The sequence below is a fragment of the Dermochelys coriacea genome, chromosome 5 (assembly GCF_009764565.3).
Source record: "Dermochelys coriacea isolate rDerCor1 chromosome 5, rDerCor1.pri.v4, whole genome shotgun sequence".
Classification (NCBI taxonomy): domain Eukaryota; kingdom Metazoa; phylum Chordata; order Testudines; family Dermochelyidae; genus Dermochelys; species Dermochelys coriacea.
The window spans coordinates 89,725,048-89,743,029 of NC_050072.1; the positions used below are offsets into that span (position 1 = coordinate 89,725,048).

General features: G+C 40.0%; 2 protein-coding genes across 5 annotated transcripts in view; both read left to right on the plus strand.

Moving 5' to 3' along the window:
• Nucleotides 1–10,539, plus strand: part of SLC35D2 (solute carrier family 35 member D2) — a 31,443-nt gene extending 20,904 nt beyond the window's left edge. For 2 of the 3 annotated variants that reach the window (XM_038401973.2, XM_038401974.2), the window contains 3 exons: nucleotides 948–1,026; nucleotides 3,706–3,788; nucleotides 4,506–6,174. In XM_038401973.2, coding sequence (XP_038257901.1) covers nucleotides 948–1,026; nucleotides 3,706–3,788; nucleotides 4,506–4,593 — 250 coding nt within the window. In that variant the 3' untranslated portion in view covers nucleotides 4,594–6,174. Of the gene's footprint in view, nucleotides 1–947; nucleotides 1,027–3,705; nucleotides 3,789–4,505 lie in introns of all 3 variants that reach the window. The other variant, XM_038401972.2, reaches the window with a different exon arrangement.
• HSD17B3 (hydroxysteroid 17-beta dehydrogenase 3) overlaps nucleotides 6,640–17,982 on the plus strand; it is a 36,511-nt gene continuing 25,168 nt past the window's right edge. For both annotated transcript variants that reach the window (XM_038401975.1, XM_038401976.1), the window contains exon 1: nucleotides 6,640–6,777. In XM_038401975.1, the coding sequence (XP_038257903.1) occupies nucleotides 6,762–6,777 (16 nt within the window). In that variant the 5' untranslated portion in view covers nucleotides 6,640–6,761. The remainder of the gene's footprint in view (nucleotides 6,778–17,982) is intronic.

Sequence of the window (17,982 nt, forward strand, 5' to 3'; positions counted from 1 at the left end):
TGTGGTGGTCAGAAACATGACTAAAATGTCACCTCTCTCCAAATTATATGAGATTATTTCATTGAGTTTAATAGATTGTATACTCTTTAGGGCAGGAACCATGTTTGTTTATTCTTTAAAGAACCTAGCACAATCTGGGTGCTATAAACATTCTGAATATTAATAAAACACGAGCCTTTGCTACAATTAGCAGAGCAAATAAAAATATAGGAAAGTGAGCAGGATTCTATTGTGTCTCACCTCATCACCAACCAGTGTCAAGTAAGCACACATAACGAAATTGGTACTACTGGTTGTGATTTCAGAGGCAGAGAAGATACAGCCTGACGTGCATCTCGGGTGTGGCTTGTACAGCTGACATTTATAAAAATCAATTTGAGACTTGTAATCTGAAAAAATTTGGTCATTAAAAGAAACTAAACCATAACCCTACCATGTCTTCTTTTAGAGCTGTTTTTTTCAGAATGTTAAATGCACTTTTAAGGAACTGATAAGTTTGAGGACTTCAGTAGGGTGTTGATCATGCAAGGTCCTGAGCACTTCAAAGTGCTCAGGGGCATCCTAGACTCACATTAATGTTAATAAGAGATAAGGATGCTTAGCATCTCTTAGAAGCTGTCAATGCCTTGAAGGATCATTTAGGGGTCTAGGTCAGTTTAGGGGTAGTCCACAAACCTATGAACAGAGCTAGAAACACAATCTCTATAAAAGAAACTATAGCACAATTTAGCACTAGAAGTGCTAATGTAAACCTCACTATCCTGGGTCACACTGAAGTGGGGCTATTCTGTATTGTATTTAATGTAACCCAGTGTCAGTCATATGTTTTTTACTTTAAAAGTCATAAACCTTTTACTTTTGATTATCTGGAATACCATTGTATAATGCTGAATTGTTTAATAGATTCATGTGGAATGAATTTACTAAGATTTGTTTCTTCGCCTTAGGTTTCTCTTAATGTATTCTACGGTCCTGTGCAGCCATTACAATTCTGCACTTACGACATCAGTGGTTGGTGCAATCAAGGTAAGTGGTAGCAGGAAAAAAGAGTGAGAACACTGAAATAGTGAAGAATATTCAGATGGTGAAGAGTATTCAGTCACCAACTGTCTTGCTGATGTTGTGAGTGTCTGTATGTGCTGGAAACTCAACAAATGGCTAATCCATGTCTTGGTGGCAGTGCTACATTTGTCAGTACAGGAGATCCACATTAGAAGAATGAGTATAATTTCTCCCGGAACTAAGTGAAGCTGAGATGTATTGCAGAAATGAACATGACTCAGGCCTTGGCTGCTTGATAAAGCTGCACCAGTATAACTAAAGGCCTGATTTTAAACTGATTTAGTTAATCTGATGCAAGCTCCTGTGTGAATACATTTTATTTCAGTTTGAGTGACTTATTTTGGTTTATCTTAAACTGATTCCTAATTGACTTAAGATAATACAAACAAAGCATTGTTTAACTAAACCAATTTAAAATAACAAAAATGCAAATCCCTCATGTAGATAAGGCCTGAGTGTCCATGAAGGTCACTGACTTCACAAGCACCTCTTACCAGCCAATTCATGGAGGAGAACACGAGTTGTCAAATGAAAGAAGAGTACTGGTTTAAAAAAAAAAAAAAAAAGCCTGGTAAAATGGTTCTCAGTCTGAACAAAGGAGAGAACACCCTAAGCACCTCCTTTAGAATGGCCTTGGTTGGACTGGCGGCAAAAGCTTAGAGAAGCCACAATTGGATGGCTCCAACATGTTTAAATTTGTCAGAGGAAGATTGAAGTTGCTGTCTTCTGAATGTTTTCTTTTCTAATTCTGGCAAGCATTGAAGTGGAAACCTTATCTCTCAGATCTGATCCATGCATTGTTGTTTTAAATTTTGTACATGTGCCCTGAGACATCTGGGTAGGGCACATTACAAATCAGAAAATAAATAATATAAATAAATAAATGCAGATCATTACAGGCACAGTAAAATCAATGCCACAGCCATGGCTTTCCGTACTGGTTCACATATACCCACCCCAAATTTGCAGTGACATAAGAATCCTTTATGCATTCCATTATATTCAAGGAAACAAGGATCTTACAATACATGAAGATGCAAATAATATACCAAAATTCTGACTCAAATCTACTAAATCTTTTTGGCTTGCACTGCAAGAGCTCCGAAGACTTAGATTTTCCCTGGAAAATCACTGGTGTGCAAGGTGGAAGGATGCCAAAGGCCTGAACAAACACTTTATCAAGGACCCAGTGGATTTTTGCTCCCCTAGGAAATATGGTCCACTTTGAATTCCCCTAGGAAATATGGTCCACTTTGAATGACATCCACACATCACAAGGCAGATGCTCCTACCTTCCCCATACATGGGGACTGAGATGCAATCCAATTTGTGACTGTGGAAATGGACTTCAAATTAGGGAACACATAATCAATTAATGTCCCAAATGATCTGATCCTATCTCTGCCATCCATTCCACGTCACGTGAAGCAATTAATTGGATTGCCAGTTGAGACTTGGATAGCTAACATTTCTGTTTTAAGCCACACGAAAGAAGACGACTAAATAAAAATTGCATAACTAATTTCTGAAAGGTTTTTTGAATTTGAAAGGCACTTAGTGACTCTAACTCCCGATAGAAACAAGGTCATTGACCGTACTAGATGCCAAAACTTGTGAAACAAAAGTGTTGGCAAAATGAGCACAGTGCATAATACCTTCCCTTCTGTCTCCAGGAAAAAAATTCATTTTTTGAAACTTAAAATTTTTTTTATTAAAAGATGTGTCCATATTGACCTACAGCCAAACGGTCTGACTGCCTTTTAATTCTTCAGAGCAAAACACTGAACCTTGTAGAACAACAATAAATCATTTTTATTTTATTTTTCAACATTCCTCCCCCCTCCCCGCCCACCCTTTTTTTGGAGGACATGAGACCTATTTTCAGGAAATTGGAGGTGAAATGAATCCTAGAGAATGTCTTCACTGTGAGAAAGAATGTGTGCTTAGGCTACCTAATCCATGTTAGTGAACTTGACTTAAAATGGCAGTGAAAACACGGCGATTTAGCTTTTAACTCAGGTTAGCAGTGCAAGTTAGAGCCTAAAGGGGAGGCTGGCATTGAACTTGAGCGTCTAGCCCAAATTAAAGGCTGAGTTGCTGCTGCATCTTCACTGCTATTTTAACCTGAATTAAGAATACACCATTTTGCTGTGAAGAGGAACCCTCCTTATATCCTTATGTCCCCCATTTTGGGGGGGGCAATTTGTGCCTACAGTTGAATAGCCAGTGCAAATCTGAATACTTGCACTTCTACACAATTGCAAATGTAAATCGAGAAGCTATAGACACAGATGCTGAGATTTTCACCTGAAAAAGAGAGGTTGGGCTCAGCTGAAAATATACCCTGCAAAAAAGGTACATAGCAAAGTATTAAAGAAATAGTCTTTGGAATTTCCAGTCCTTCAAAAACATTCTACCCAAATCAGCTTGTAGTGAATTGTTCATATTTGGGAAAACGATGAATGTTTATTATATAATGTTTTTACATTATCAGTAAACTTGCCACACTGTGAAACTGATTTTAGTAACAGTTTTTGAAGTGACAACAGCTAAACATGTTCAAAAGCAAATTAACTTGATGACATTTAAGATCTCGGAGGCTACGATTGTTTAGTAAATGCATGGCTTTTGATTTCTTTTCAGAATATATCCATCGCTTATATTGGAATGTTGATTGGTGGTGACTACATATTCTCTATATTAAACTTTATAGGGCTAAATATTTGGTAAGTGGAATCTGAATAGTCTTCATTTGGTAAAACTGAGAAACTGTTCCTTAATGAGGACTAGTTTGTTTTCATTTCAGTTGGCCAATTTGGCTGAGATAATTTTGAAACCTGTGGCTGGGCAAGTGCTATATGTTGCCTCAGGATGTAAAATTCATTAGGATCAGTTCTAATTTTTATGTCTATTTATGTTTGTTTCTGTATATTTTGTCATGTTAAGATTGTAATTATGTAGATATGCCTATCATTTTACTACTGGGAGCTGTAGCTCATTAGTTTTTATGAGCAGAGCTGGGTCTTGTCAGTTTGGGGATAAGCCATCTAAGGAAACTCCAAGTATTGCAGGAAATGGGAATGTTGATTCAGTAACAAGTCACAGAAATGAGCACATCTCATTGAATCTGTGTGCCAGGATGGTGTACTTTCAGTAGGAGTGATCATTCATTTCTAGTTCTTAAAATCTGTTGTGTTACCTGCATCCCACCCCATATGGGTGCTATAGAGTGGTTATTTATTGATTTCTCCCATATAGTCAGGGCCAGATTCTCTGCTCATTTAAATCAGTGTAGCTCTAAACTATATACATTTACACCAGCTGAGAATCTGGCTCTCTGTCTGTAAAGCACTTTGAAATCTTTTGCAAGGAAAGTTGTTATATACATATACGATTTTTATCAGCAAGTATCCCTGATCCTGTGTCTGCTCTCTCTTCTTTAGCATGGCAGGAGGACTGAGATATTCATTTTTAACATTACGAGACCACAACAAACCTAAGCAGTCCACAGATGAAGAAAACATGTCTTGATTCAAAGAGCTAGGAAAAATGAATAATGTGAAAGGCAGTGAAGATGCAAGCTCACTAAACAGCACTGCCACAAAGTTAATCAAGCACCTGCTGCAGGAATGTATCTGAAATGAGAAAAATCTACCTCAGTTACCATTACACACACACATCTTATAGCCTCAGAAGTGTTCTTACACACAGTGTCACAACTTATTTTTGTTTTATAACCAAGCTTCACTTATAATATTGGAACATCTATCTAAAGTAATTAGCTAGTTGTGACTGTCTTTATTCTTGCTTCAGAGTAGCAGCCGTGTTAGTCTGTATTTGCAAAAAGAAAAGGAGTACTTGTGGCACCTTAGAGACTAACAAATTTATTAGAGCATAAGCTTTCGTGAGCTACAGCTCACTTCATCAGATGCATTCAGTGGAAAATACAGTGGGGAGATTTATGTATACATCCTCCTTTTCTTTATTCTTGCTAATGACAATATTTGTACTCAGCCAAATCTTAAATTTCTTACTCAGTTTTCATAAATCCTTGTGAGGCAAAACTCCCACAAAGACAATGGGGGCTTGATTCATTTCTGTCCAGTACTGTAGCAGATCACCGGCGTGGTGCCTCTTGTTGGTCATCCAGGAATTAGCTCTCTCAGGACTGGAGCACTATCTATGGGCCGGTGGCTCGCCCTCTGTTACCTATCTCTCTGCAGTCCCTTTATCTCCACCATATATAGGCCTCATGTCCCTCCCAGACCACAGTGCCCCTTATCTTGGGGTGCTACCCCTCATCCAGAGAACCCCACTCCCTTGAGCCCACCTCGTCTGAGTGACCCACTGCCAGTCTTCATCTAGCCCCTTTATGCAGGCGCAAACTGCAGTGTGCAATGGCCAGTCATCATTGGCTAGGGGATTGGACCTGCTCTCTTTCCCTGCAGCCCCTGTACCTCAGGCCTTCCTGTCGGGCCTCAACCTAGGAAGTCACCAGGCCTGAGCTTCCCAGCTCAGCCTGCCCCTTCCCCAGCACGGCTCTGTTGAAGGTACCCTGTGCTTCCAGGCAGCCCGGTCCTTCCCACCCCAAGGCTGCAGTGAGACTGCCTGCCTCCTAGATCACAGTCCTTTTTATACCAGCCCTATGAGGCCCTGACAGCAAGGCCTATGCCTGGGGATTTGCCAAGCTGGAGCTCCCCCAGCTCCTCCTGCCCTTCCCCAGCACTACACTGTCCAGGGTACCCTTTTCCTCTTTCAGACAGCCGGATCCATCTCTCTCCAAGGCTGGAGAAAGACTGACTGCCTTCTGGCCCTTTTATAGGGCCCAGCCTTGCCCTGATTGGCTGCTTTGTAGCCTTTCCTGGTTGGATCTCAGCCCCAGCCCTCTCCAAGGGCTGGCTTTTAACCCTTTCAGGCCCGGAGTGGTGTGACCACCCTGCTACATATACCTTGTGGACTTATTTATACCTACAAAGAGGGTGTACAATGCTACCAAATCAAAATGGTTTTACACCCACTTTGCACTAGTGTAAATGACTACACAACTGGATCCTGGCTCACTACAAAAGCAATTTTTCCTCTCTTGGTATTGACACCTCCTCATCAATTATTGGGAGTGGACCACATCCAACCTGACTGAATTGGCCTTGTCAGCACTGGTTCTCCACTTGTAAGGTAACTCCCTTCTCTTCATGTGCCAATATACTGTATTTATGCCTGTATCTGTAATTTTCACTCCATGCATCTGAAGAAGTAGGGTTTTTTACCCACAAAAGCTTATACCCAAATAAATCTGTTAGTCTTTAAGATGCCACCGGACTTCTCATTGTTTTTGTGGATACAGAGTAACACAGCTACCCCTCTGATACTTGAATCCTGGGTGTTTGTCCTGTATAAGGAGTGATTGAAAACTGAATAAGGAAGTCAGTGTACAGCCCAGAATGTTTTGAAAAAGGAGTTCTCTCTTATCCGACCAATTCTCTGCTTCATTCTTCCAAAGAAGCTATCCTCCTCTGTGGTATCACAGTCTGTTGCCACAATCATGGTTGTTTTGTCATCGATGGATTATTCTGACTTTCTGCTGGATCAAATGAAAGGAAGAGAAGGGCAGTGAGAGAAATATTTATTGTTTAAAGAGAAATACCTTGGCTGATTAGCCAGTACTGCATGGAAAAATCTGAGAGAGACCAGAAAGGGAAATGCATTTCTGTTCAGGTATGCATACTTAGATATCAAAGGTTCCCCTCTGCACATTGTTTGTCAGCGCGTAGCTTGGAACACTACACAGCAAATGCACTTATTATGCGCTGACTGGAGCAGAAAAAAATGAATGGCACACTGAAGACTGACTTTAAGCAATAATGTTTCATTGATGCAGAATTGTTGATGTCCCACGGTGTGCCATAGTACATAATAATAGTTGAAACCACCTAGAATTCATTTAGTTTTGTTCTGTATTCTAAACTCAGACTGTGTTCCCAAAGATTCACTAAGGAGAGGAAGGATAGTCTAGTAGTTGAAGTACAAAACTTGAAATTGGGTGAGCTGGGGTCTGTTCTTACTTCTGCCGTAGATGTTGGACAGTACCGTAACTGCTGTCTGTCTTTTCTTCTCTGAAAAGGCAGAAAATATATATTTACCTACATCATATAGTTAAGTTAAATTCATCAATTATTACAAAGCATTTGAGATCCTCAGATGGTGCCATAGGGGTGTACAGTGATTATTAGGGTTCTCAATTTCAGATACGCACAAGCCAAGTTATGATTTTCTGTTGAAATCATGAGAAGTGTTGAAGTTTCACAAGATTTTGACATGGAACCAGGTAGATCTGGATAGTATTGATTGACTGAGTTTCAGTTTGAGATTTGAGGTTCAAACTCGGCCAAACTTGGAGAGTGCAAACCCATGTGGACCATAGGAAGTAGGCATTGCTGCTGACTCAGAATGCCATCTAGTCCAGTATCCTCTCTGACAGTGGCCAGTATCCAATGTTTCAGAGTAAGTTGTCAGAATTCCACAGTCTGCAAATGTGGGATATCTGCCGGTCTCACCCTGATCTCTAATAGATAGAGGTTGGCTTAAGCACTGAAACACAAAGTTCCTAAATGTTTGTTGTCATTAATTATAACTCTGGATATTCTTGATAGCCATATAATTATCCACTCTCTTTTTGAATCTTAAATTCTTGGCCACAATGACTTCCTGTGGCAAGAAGTTCCATAGCTTAAATCAGGTGTGTGGAAAAAAAGTATTTCCTTTTATTAGTTTGAATTTCCCACCTTTTTAGTTTCATTCACTGTCCCCTTGTTCTCATGTTGTGTTGTGAGATAGGGAGAACAGAAGTCCCCTCTCTACCTTCTTTATACAACTTGCTCTTTTATACAGTATAATTCCAGTTATCCAAATATCGTTTTTCAAAAAATCCTAGTTTATCCAAATCCACAGTGTGGCCCCCCCATGTAGCCCTATCTTAGTGAATCACCCACTGATAAGTTCTCACTTAGCCTCTTAACACCCGCTAGTGCTACTCAACTGCTTTATATCTGTATAGTGGTTCTTAGTGGTTACTGCAGCTAGTGAGATCTAATCTTGTTTGCGCAGCTTGGCAGGACAATGTAATAAAAAAAAATGTGTGTGTTAGGATCTCAAGCAGCAAGTACACATTCTCAAGGTCCTAGGCCTGGCCTACACCTAAAACTTGGTCAACCTAGCGACATTACCAGGGCTGTGAAAATTTTCATGCCTCCAGCACTGTAGTTAGGTTAACCTACCCCCCAATGTGGACGTGGCTAGGTCAACAGAAGGATTCTTCCATCTATCTACCTACTGCTTCTTGGAGGGGTGGATAACTACATAGATGGAAAAAATCCTTCTGTTGATGTAGGAAGCATCCACACTATGGCACTACAGTGGCACAGCTGCAGCATTTCTACCCCTAGAAATATCAGCATTACTCCCTGTGTTCCCTGTATTTCTGAATCTGTGAAACTGCAGCTCAGAATAGCATTTCTGTTTATCTGAATGCCCAGTTATCTGAAAGTTTTGGATGTACCCCAGGCCATTCAAATAAACGGGAATGTATTGTATGCTTCATGCCCCCGTTTATCCATTTCCTTTCTAAGGTCCGTGTGGATCAAACCAAAAATAGTGTTTGTATGAAGCTTTGTAAAGTGAAACCACTGCACTTTGAACAGTTCAAAGAACTGCCTAAGAGCTTGTTTACACAGCTAAGATAATAAGTTTCATATACTGGTATTATTACATTGGCATAGCTATCCCAGTAAATTTCCCTGTGCAGATAAGCCCTAATCCAGAAACCAGTATGTGATCTTTCCATCTCCATTCTGTGAACTATTAAAGAAAAGCAGAACGGGTATTGAAATGCCTTTTTATCATGATGTTCAAACAACACCCTGGTATTTTGTTAGTATTAGAGAGCCATGTATTATGGATGTAGATTTAAAACATCCTGAAGTTTGGGGGGTATTTGTTTCCATGGTTATGTTTCAGCCTAGAAAAATGGAGGCCATTTGCAAAAACCAGAGCCATGTTTGGATTTTAAACCCCAGAGGTTGGGGGTGTTAGATGCAGCATTTGGACTCTGGTCCATCTCTAGTCAGTGAGTTTGCTAACTTAATTTAAAATATAAGCCATAATGCTTGATTGTTGAAATCTTTTTTGCAGGGTATTAACCTGCTGATAGATAGTTTTTAGCATGAAGCTGAAAATTACCTCAAATTCTCACAGGTACTGTATAACCCTTTTCTGCCAGCCCTACATCTAGGGCCAGACTGGAGAGCAAAGAGCCTCTCGCCGCTCAAGATCAAACACAAGAGTTGTCCTTGAGTTCCCAGGACCTGTACTGTCATTAGGGCAAGTTTCTCGAAAGTGAGGAGAGTAGAGACACTGCCCCTTCCCCAAATGTGGCACAGTTGGTCTAGCTTTCTAGCTTTTGCCTGCTAGAGATACAATATCGTTCATCACTCCTGCTGGGTGATGCAGCCCTGCACTTCCACTGTCTGCAGGTGAGGCTGCATGCCATGAGCAAGCCTATATTGTAATTCTACCTTTCATATCCCAATCCAGAAAGCAGCTATGACTAGATTGTTTTCTGGTTGAACTAATTTCCCTTAGGGCTTGTCTACCTGGTAGGTTCCTTTCAGTAAACCAGGGTGTGGATCCACAGTTTCCAAGTTGATTGCATAGTAATGTCCCACATGGACACTCCTACAGTGCACGGAGGTTAAAATTAAAAACCTGTGGCTGGCCCATGCCAGCTGACATGGGCTCAGGCTACGGAACTATTTAACTGCAGTGTAGATCTTTGGGCTCAGGCTGGAACCTGTGCTCTAAGCCCTGTGAATTAAGAGGGTCCTAGAGCTTGGGCTGCAGCCCAAACCTGAATGTCTACTTCACTATTACATAGCCCCTTAGCCTGAGCCCTGTGACCCCGAGTCAGGTGACCCAGGGCAGCCACAGGTTTTCAGTTGCAGTGTAGACATACCCCAAAAGTCCCAGAGTGTGACTTGGTATACTACTACTTGAAAGCATGTTCATCACTTTCACTTTTACTTTCTGGCTATTATGATCCAGTACAATTCTGCCAATTCAGGGAAATACTTTATTTTTTAAAAATGTTTTCTTTTATATTTTAAAAAATTCTTGAACATTTTTCTGTTCCTGGTGTCTAGTAAAACTTCCTTTGCCCCACCACTACCACCAGAATTTTGGGCCTAAACTACCTGACAATTCAACTTTAAGTAGGTGGGCAGGATGGATTTCACCGATAATCAGAGGGTTAGCACAGAAGTGGGATTACAGCATTGCTTGATATATAGCAATTGCACCTACTGAAATGAGGAACACTTAGTTGTTTTCCTTGAGGATCTCTTTCTATGTTCAACTTGGTATGTGGCTTAATTCTGCAATATTGTTTGCTTTATGCTTGTATATAAATAAATGAAATTATTGTTACTATTTTTGTATTTTTATTATTGGGTGCAGAGGGAAGATACTTCTAAGTCACAAGTGAACCCTAGGTCAAATGTATTACAGTAAAAAAAAAAAAACCCCATCATCATAGCTGAAGTAATTTTAATTAGCCAATTATGCATACCAGGCTTCTGATAAAGTCTTTGAATTTTGGGTTGCTTAGCTAAAGTACAAACCTTGATCATTCTTATACATATGTATGTTTTATTAATCAAAGTAGATGTAAAAGATCATTAAGAAATTAAGACAATAATGTAGGATGTCAAAATTTATCAAGAAGAAATCAAATCTCAAATCCAAAGTCTAATCACACAGTGGCAAACAGTAATCTACTATTTTCTTTCTATATAGAAAATTTTTATCCCTAATTCTTGTGCTTATCCATTTGCCAGTCAAGTTTTAGATCAATGAAAGCTACAGGAATGTCAGGGACTGTTCAATCAAATGTAATTCTTAAGTTAGAAATGTAAACAAATATTGAATTATTGAAATGCTAATTAAATTCAGAATTATTTTGACAGATATTGGTAACTTTACATACCTCACCCCAAAGTATCCATTTACTATATCAAAACTACTTTTAATGTCTCTTGCCATACACTAGTTGATAACCCTACTCTTAGTTTTATACAAACTCATAGGTTGTTCTAACCAAGCATTAAGGTGTTTTGTAAACTCTTAGAACTCACTGCTCCAATCTTTCTCTTTTTGTGGACAGGCCAAAATTTTAAAAAATAGGTGCCCAATTTTAGGCTTCTAAGTCCATATTTAGGTACCTAAACAAATGGCCTGATTTTTCCAAAGTGCTAAGCAGCTGTATGCTTAGCACTTCTGAAAATCAGGCCACATGTTTAGGTAACTGTAGGGAAAGATTCAGTACACAGAGCTTGATAAGCAGTGACTGGGTAAGGGGGGACATTATAATTGGACAAATATTTATAGGTTGTAAAGATCAAGGATGGATAAGAATTGATTGTCATAGTATTAGCAGTAATTGGATGAGAGTAAGAAAAGGAAAACTGATGCTGAATATCAGGAGACGCTTTCTGACAGTACAACCTGTAAACAGTTGTAAAGTGAGTCCCAGAAAAGGGAAATCCCCAAGGTCACTGTCAGTCATTGGCAGAAATAGACCCTAAGAGTCCTGAGGCTCATGTTCCAGATCTGACAGCAAGAAAGACAGCATGTTTAAGAAAGATGAATTCAAACTGGAACAGGTACAGAGAAGGCCTACTAAGATGATCTGAGGAATGGAAAACCTGTCTTATGAAAGGAGACTCAAGGAGCTTGGCTTGTTTAGCCTAACCAAAAGAAGGTTGAGGGGAGAGATGATTGGTCTGTATGAATATATCAGAGGGATAAATACCAGAGAGGGAGAGGAATTATTTAAACTCAGTACCAATGTGGACACAAGAACAAATGGATATAAACTGGCCATTGGGAAGTTTAGGCTTGAAATTAGACGAAGGTTTCTAACCATCAGAGTGAAGTTCTGGAACAGCCTTCCAAGGGAAGCAGTGGGGGCAAAAGACCTATCTGGCTTCAAGATTAAACTCGATAAGTTTATGGAGGATATGGTATGATGGGATAACATGATTTTGGCAATTAATTGATCTTTAACTATTCATGGTAAATAGGCCCAATGGCCTGTGATGGGATCTGGGTTTCTACAGAGAATTCTTTCCTGGGTATGTGGCTGGTGAATCTTGCCCACAAGTTCAAGGTTCAGCTGATAGCCATATTTGGGGTCGGGAAGGAATTTTCCTCCAGGGCAAATTGGAAGAGGTCCTGGGAGTTTTTCGCCTTCCTCTGTAGCATAGGACACTGGTCACTTGCTGGAGGATTTTCTGCACCTTGAAGTCTTTAAACCATGATTTGAGGACTTCAATAACTCAGACATAGGTGAGAGGTTTATTGCAGGAGTGGGTGGGTGAGATTCTGTGGCCTGCATTGTGCAGGAGGTCAGACTAGATTATCATAACGGTCCCTTCTGACCTTAAAGTCTATGAGTCATTAGAATATCATAGAATCAAGGGACCTCAGAAGGTCATCTAGTCTAGTCCCCTAAACTCATGGTAGGATTAAGTATTATCTAGACTATCCCTGACAGGTGTTTGTCTAACCTATTCTTACAAATTTCCCATGATGGAGATTCCACAACCTCCCTATGCAATTTATTCCAGTGCTTAACCACCCTGACAGTTAGGAACTTTTTCCTAATGTCCAACTAAACCTCCCTTGCTGCAATTTAAGCCCATTGCGTCTTGTCCTATCCTCAGGGGTTAAGAACAATTCTTCTCCGTCCTCCTTGTAACAACCTTTTATGTACTTGAATATAGTGTAGAAAACAATCTGCTTTGGTAGGGAGATAGTCTTGATAAAAAATTTCCATCTGTTGTTATGGAGGTTCTGGTGGCAACTCCAAAGTCAAAGTTGTATTGAGATTTTGACTTAAAGAAGGGATTCAATCTCCTTGTTATGTATGAAGAACACTTTATCCTCTCCAAACTTACAGCACTCTGAGTACATAGTGAATTTCATGAGAAATTGCAAGTATTTTTTAATAATTTTGAGTTGCAAGTAGTTAAAAAAGGAGTACTTTAGGAAATTTAGCACTCAGATTGTTTTTGAGAATGATCTTAATTGTGGAATAACACAAATATCAAACACTTCAAACTTTCCATTTTGGTAAAACTCACTGGAATCTCATGCACAGTTTACCTTTGAAGAAATCAGGTTGCAATTAAGTGAAATTATTAATTATTGTTATTGTTTTAATTAGAAACTAATAGACAGGGCTTGCAGTAAGACCATTGTGATCAGTCATCACCTTTCCTCTTTAACTAATCTGCATACTGCAATTCTCTTGGGGGAGAGTCAGCAGTGTGAGGGGAACTATGCACATGCTAGGATTCCTCAGCCATAAATTATTTGGCTAAAAGAGTTTTAAAATTTGAAAGTAATCCATGCAAGTTAAAATATGTAAATGCATAGTTCAGATACATAAACAATCTTTATTCTGCTCTGTAATAAGCATATGATTAATGCAGTTTGGTGTTTCTGGTCCCAAATTAGATGAAACTGACATTTAAAGATTGGTTTTTCATTTCTTTTCCCTTCATGTTGCTACAGAGGAGAGTTAACGTTGTCTGAGTGCCTTAAGTGTGTATTTCCATACTTCAACATGTTTGGCTTTATAATAAGTTTAAACGTAACCCTGAATATTCTATGTTTCTAGTGATTCTTCTTGGGATAATTACAACATTCCTGTATATTTCTTATCCTTAAGTTACTCATATATACTCTCAACCTCAAAAGCAATTTAACATAGAGGATTTTGTCTGGGAATTTAGACATAAGTCCAGGCCACAGAGTAGGATCCCAGTTGAACATAAATATGCCTAATATTTTGAGGTGTGTGCATCGAAGATTTTAGTTTGTCTAGCAGCAAAAGATCTGGATGTGAATGTCCCCCAAATTTGAAGGTGTTCTCATCCAGGGTTTTGGGTTAGGCCCATCTTCAGTCTCTATGAAAATTCTTTTTGTTCCTGGATGTTTTCCCAAAAAAGGAACCTTGTCTAAAACAGGTATTAGAAATCCTAGTTTGGTTTTATTTTTTCCAGTAATTTACCAATCTGAGTGTAGTATAGGGAAATTACTTTAATCTAAACCCTTGGCATTCAGTGGGGAAAAAAAAATCACATGACCCAGTGGATTTGATTAGACTGTACACTTCTCTGCCAATGCTCAGAGAGTAGAAGTGCGCTAGAAGGCAGTTAAGGGGAAGATAGTGTCGGTATTTCATCCAAGCTCACTGGATCTATTCACCATGGGAGAGTTCCAACAGCAGCTTTTCACTCTTTTGGGGGGTCTAATTTGTCTGTTTACTCTGGTGAAATGCACTAGATTTTTGAAGTATTTTTTCCCACTTGTATGGAATGCTTTGCCTCAGTCTTTCTTTCAGTCAATGGGAGAATGGGCAGGTAATGGAATTTTCTTCACATTTTTATTGCTATAATTGAGTGATGAATTTCTGTGTTATTAATCATGAGTGGTTCTCCCCCTAACCCTTTTAAGAACTAAGCTTGTAACTTTTGCTGGAAGGGTGGGTTCCACTGATTTTTGTTTTTATGAACCAGAAATTTCAGTGTACTTGGGAATACAAGAAAATAATCAGCATGGTTAAAAAACACAATATGTTCTTTTTTAAAATACATATATATGGAATTTAACTCCCTCCTCATCCTTCCCTATACTGCACACATCCCAGTTCTATCAGCTTTTCTCTGCTGGAAGTGCTTTAGTTTTATAATATTGCCTATATCCTTAGTTTCCTGATGTAGCATTTATGAAGCAACTAATTTACCATGAACATCTGTCCCCATCCTTGGAAGGTAGTTTCCTATGTTCGTGGTAACTTGGTTCTAGTGTAATTTGCCTGAAGTGGCTACCTGTCAATAATAATATCATTGATGTCCACATTTACAGTAGACTCAAAACTTGGCTGCTCCATTTTAAAGGTACCACATGTCCTCTAAAGAAGAATATCAGTGTTTAAAAATAAAACATTTTCTTGATATTTAATGCAGAGATTTTTTTTTAGGGTTGTTAAACTGCTAGCATTAAGCAGGATTGAGGATTTATTGCAGTTTCTGAATTCCTGTATTACAAGTGTAACAGATGAGGTCACTTAATAGCAAGATGCCATCATTAGCATCAAATACCAATTTTAGTGTAAACACTTTCCCCTCCAGATTGCAGTCTCAAGAGCCTGGTCTCATTTACTTTAATGGGAGTAGATCACATCTCACTGTACATCTTACATTTTGTTATTGATGGGTGGCATCCACCGCTTTTCTGAAGGCCAGCACAATGGCCAGGCACTATTGAATAACCTGTAAACCCTATATGGAAGAATTAAGTGGGACTTCAGTGGGGGCACAAGTCTAGTGCTGACTCTCTGTGTAGGGAGTGGATTTCATTAAGTGGAAGTTCTCTGGTTGAAATCCTGACCCCATTTAAGTCAATGGGCTCAGTGAAGATTGGTAGGTTTATTTAAACAGTTCATTGTATTACATGAAGCAGGATATTCTAAGGCACTAGAATTAAAATTGGCAGATCTAGACCTGTCATGTCTGCTGCTTTGCCCAGAAGACTATATGACTTTTTAATTATTGGTCTACTGGGAAACCTAACCCCAATCACTGCTTGTTTTGTTGAAGGGCTCCTGGCTCCATATGAAATAGGGGAGTGATGTGTGTATTAACAGCTAATCTTGGCATTAAAAACTCTCTCTCATAATTCAGGCTACCCAAATCCATATTTTCCAGAGACTCTCATAAAACAAAATCCTTTAATGCTCATATTGCCCATTTCATTCCATTTATTATGAAAACTTCTTGGGGCTGCCTGGGAATTCTTCACTTCGTTCCCTATGGTCAGATTGTTTATATGGCACCCAAAGCATTCTAGTTGCTGTGTCCCTGCCCCAAGGATATTTCAAGCCAAATGAAGAGGGAGAAGGCTTGAAGGTAATGATGGGAGGTTTGAAGACAAAATTGAAGAGAATGGGTAGGAGAGTGGAGGGAGAAGGGTTACACGTACGTGATGGCAAATTTGATTTGGTTGTGGTCTGTGTATGTCCTCCTTGGGGATTGTAGCATCTTTAAAGTTGTTCTCTAAAAATTTAAGATATTGTATTTTAAGGTTTGGTGGGGTAGAAGTGGACTAGATGGGACTGGAGTGGTGTGGAAGGATTTGCCAGAACAAAGGAGCATGGAGGAGAGACTGAAGGGAAGATGGAGACAAAAAGAGAGGGATACAAGGGGACAGGGAGATGAGGATGAGGAACAGGAGAATGAATGGAAAGGGACATAGTACTCAATTGTGCGGTCCATGAGCAGAACGTGATAGTTCAAGAGGGGTGATCCATGACACCAATAGCTCCTCACTGGGCTGTGGGGAATAGTGGGGATTGGCAGGCCTGGATTCACTCCCTGCATCCTCTGCACTAGCTGGAGACTGGGGGAACTACACCTGCTATTGGCACCTTAGAGACTAACAAATTTATTAGAGCATAAGCTTTCGTGAGCTACAGCTCACTTCATCGGATGCATTAGGTGGAAAAAACAGAGGGGAGATTGATATACACACACAGAGAACATGAAACAATGGGTTTATCATACACGCTGTAAGGAGAGTGATCACTTAAGATAAGCCATCACCAGCAGCGGGGGGGGGGGAAGGAGGAAAACCTTTCATGGTGACAAGCAAGGTAGGCTATTTCCAGCAGTTAACAAGAATATCTGAGGAACAGTGGGGGGTGGGGTGGGGTGGGGTAGGGGGGAGAAATAACATGGGGAAATAGTTTTACTTTGTGTAATGACTCATCCATTCCCAGTCTCTATTCAAGCCTAAGTTAATTGTATCCAGTTTGCAAATTAATTCCAATTCAGCAGTCTCTCATTGGAGTCTGTTTCTGAAGCTTTTTTGTTGAAGGATAGCCACTCTTAAGTCTGTAATCGAGTGACCAGAGAGATTGAAGTGTTCTCCAACTGGTTTTTGAATGTTATAATTCTTGACGTCTGATTTGTGTCCATTCATTCTTTTACGTAGAGACTGTCCAGTTTGACCAATGTACATGGCAGAGGGGCATTGCTGGCACATGATGGCATATATCACATTGGTAGATGTGCCGGTGAACGAGCCTCTGATAGTGTGGCTGATGTGATTAGGCCCTATGATGGTATCCCCTGAATAGATATGTGGACAGAGTTTGCAACGGGTTTTGTTGCAAGGATAGGTTCCTGGGTTGGTGGTTATGTTGTGTGGTGTGTGGTTGCTGGTGAGTATTTGCTTCAGATTGGGGGGCTGTCTGTAAGCCAGGACTGGCCTGTCTCCCAAGATCTGTGAGAGTAAACACCACCCTGTATCGGAAACCTACTGACCGCTATTCCTACCTACATGCCTCTAGCTTTCATCCAGATCATACCACACGATCCATTGTCTACAGCCAAGCTCTACAATATAACCGCATTTGCTCCAACCCCTCAGACAGAGACAAACACCTACAAGATCTCTATCATGCATTCCTACAACTACAATACCCACCTGCTGAAGTGAAGAAACAGATTGACAGAGCCAGAAGAGTACCTAGAAGTCACCTACTACAGGACAGGCCCAAGAAAGAAAATAGCAGAACGCCACAAGCCATCACCTTCAGCCCCCAACTAAAACCTCTCCAACGCATCATCAAGGATCTACAACCTATCCTGAAGGACAACCCATCACTCTCTCAGATCTTGGGAGACAGGCCAGTCCTTGCTTACAGACAGCCCCCCAATCTGAAGCAAATACTCACCAGCAAACACACACCACACAACAGAACCACCAACCCAGGAACCTATCCTTGCAACAAAGCCCATT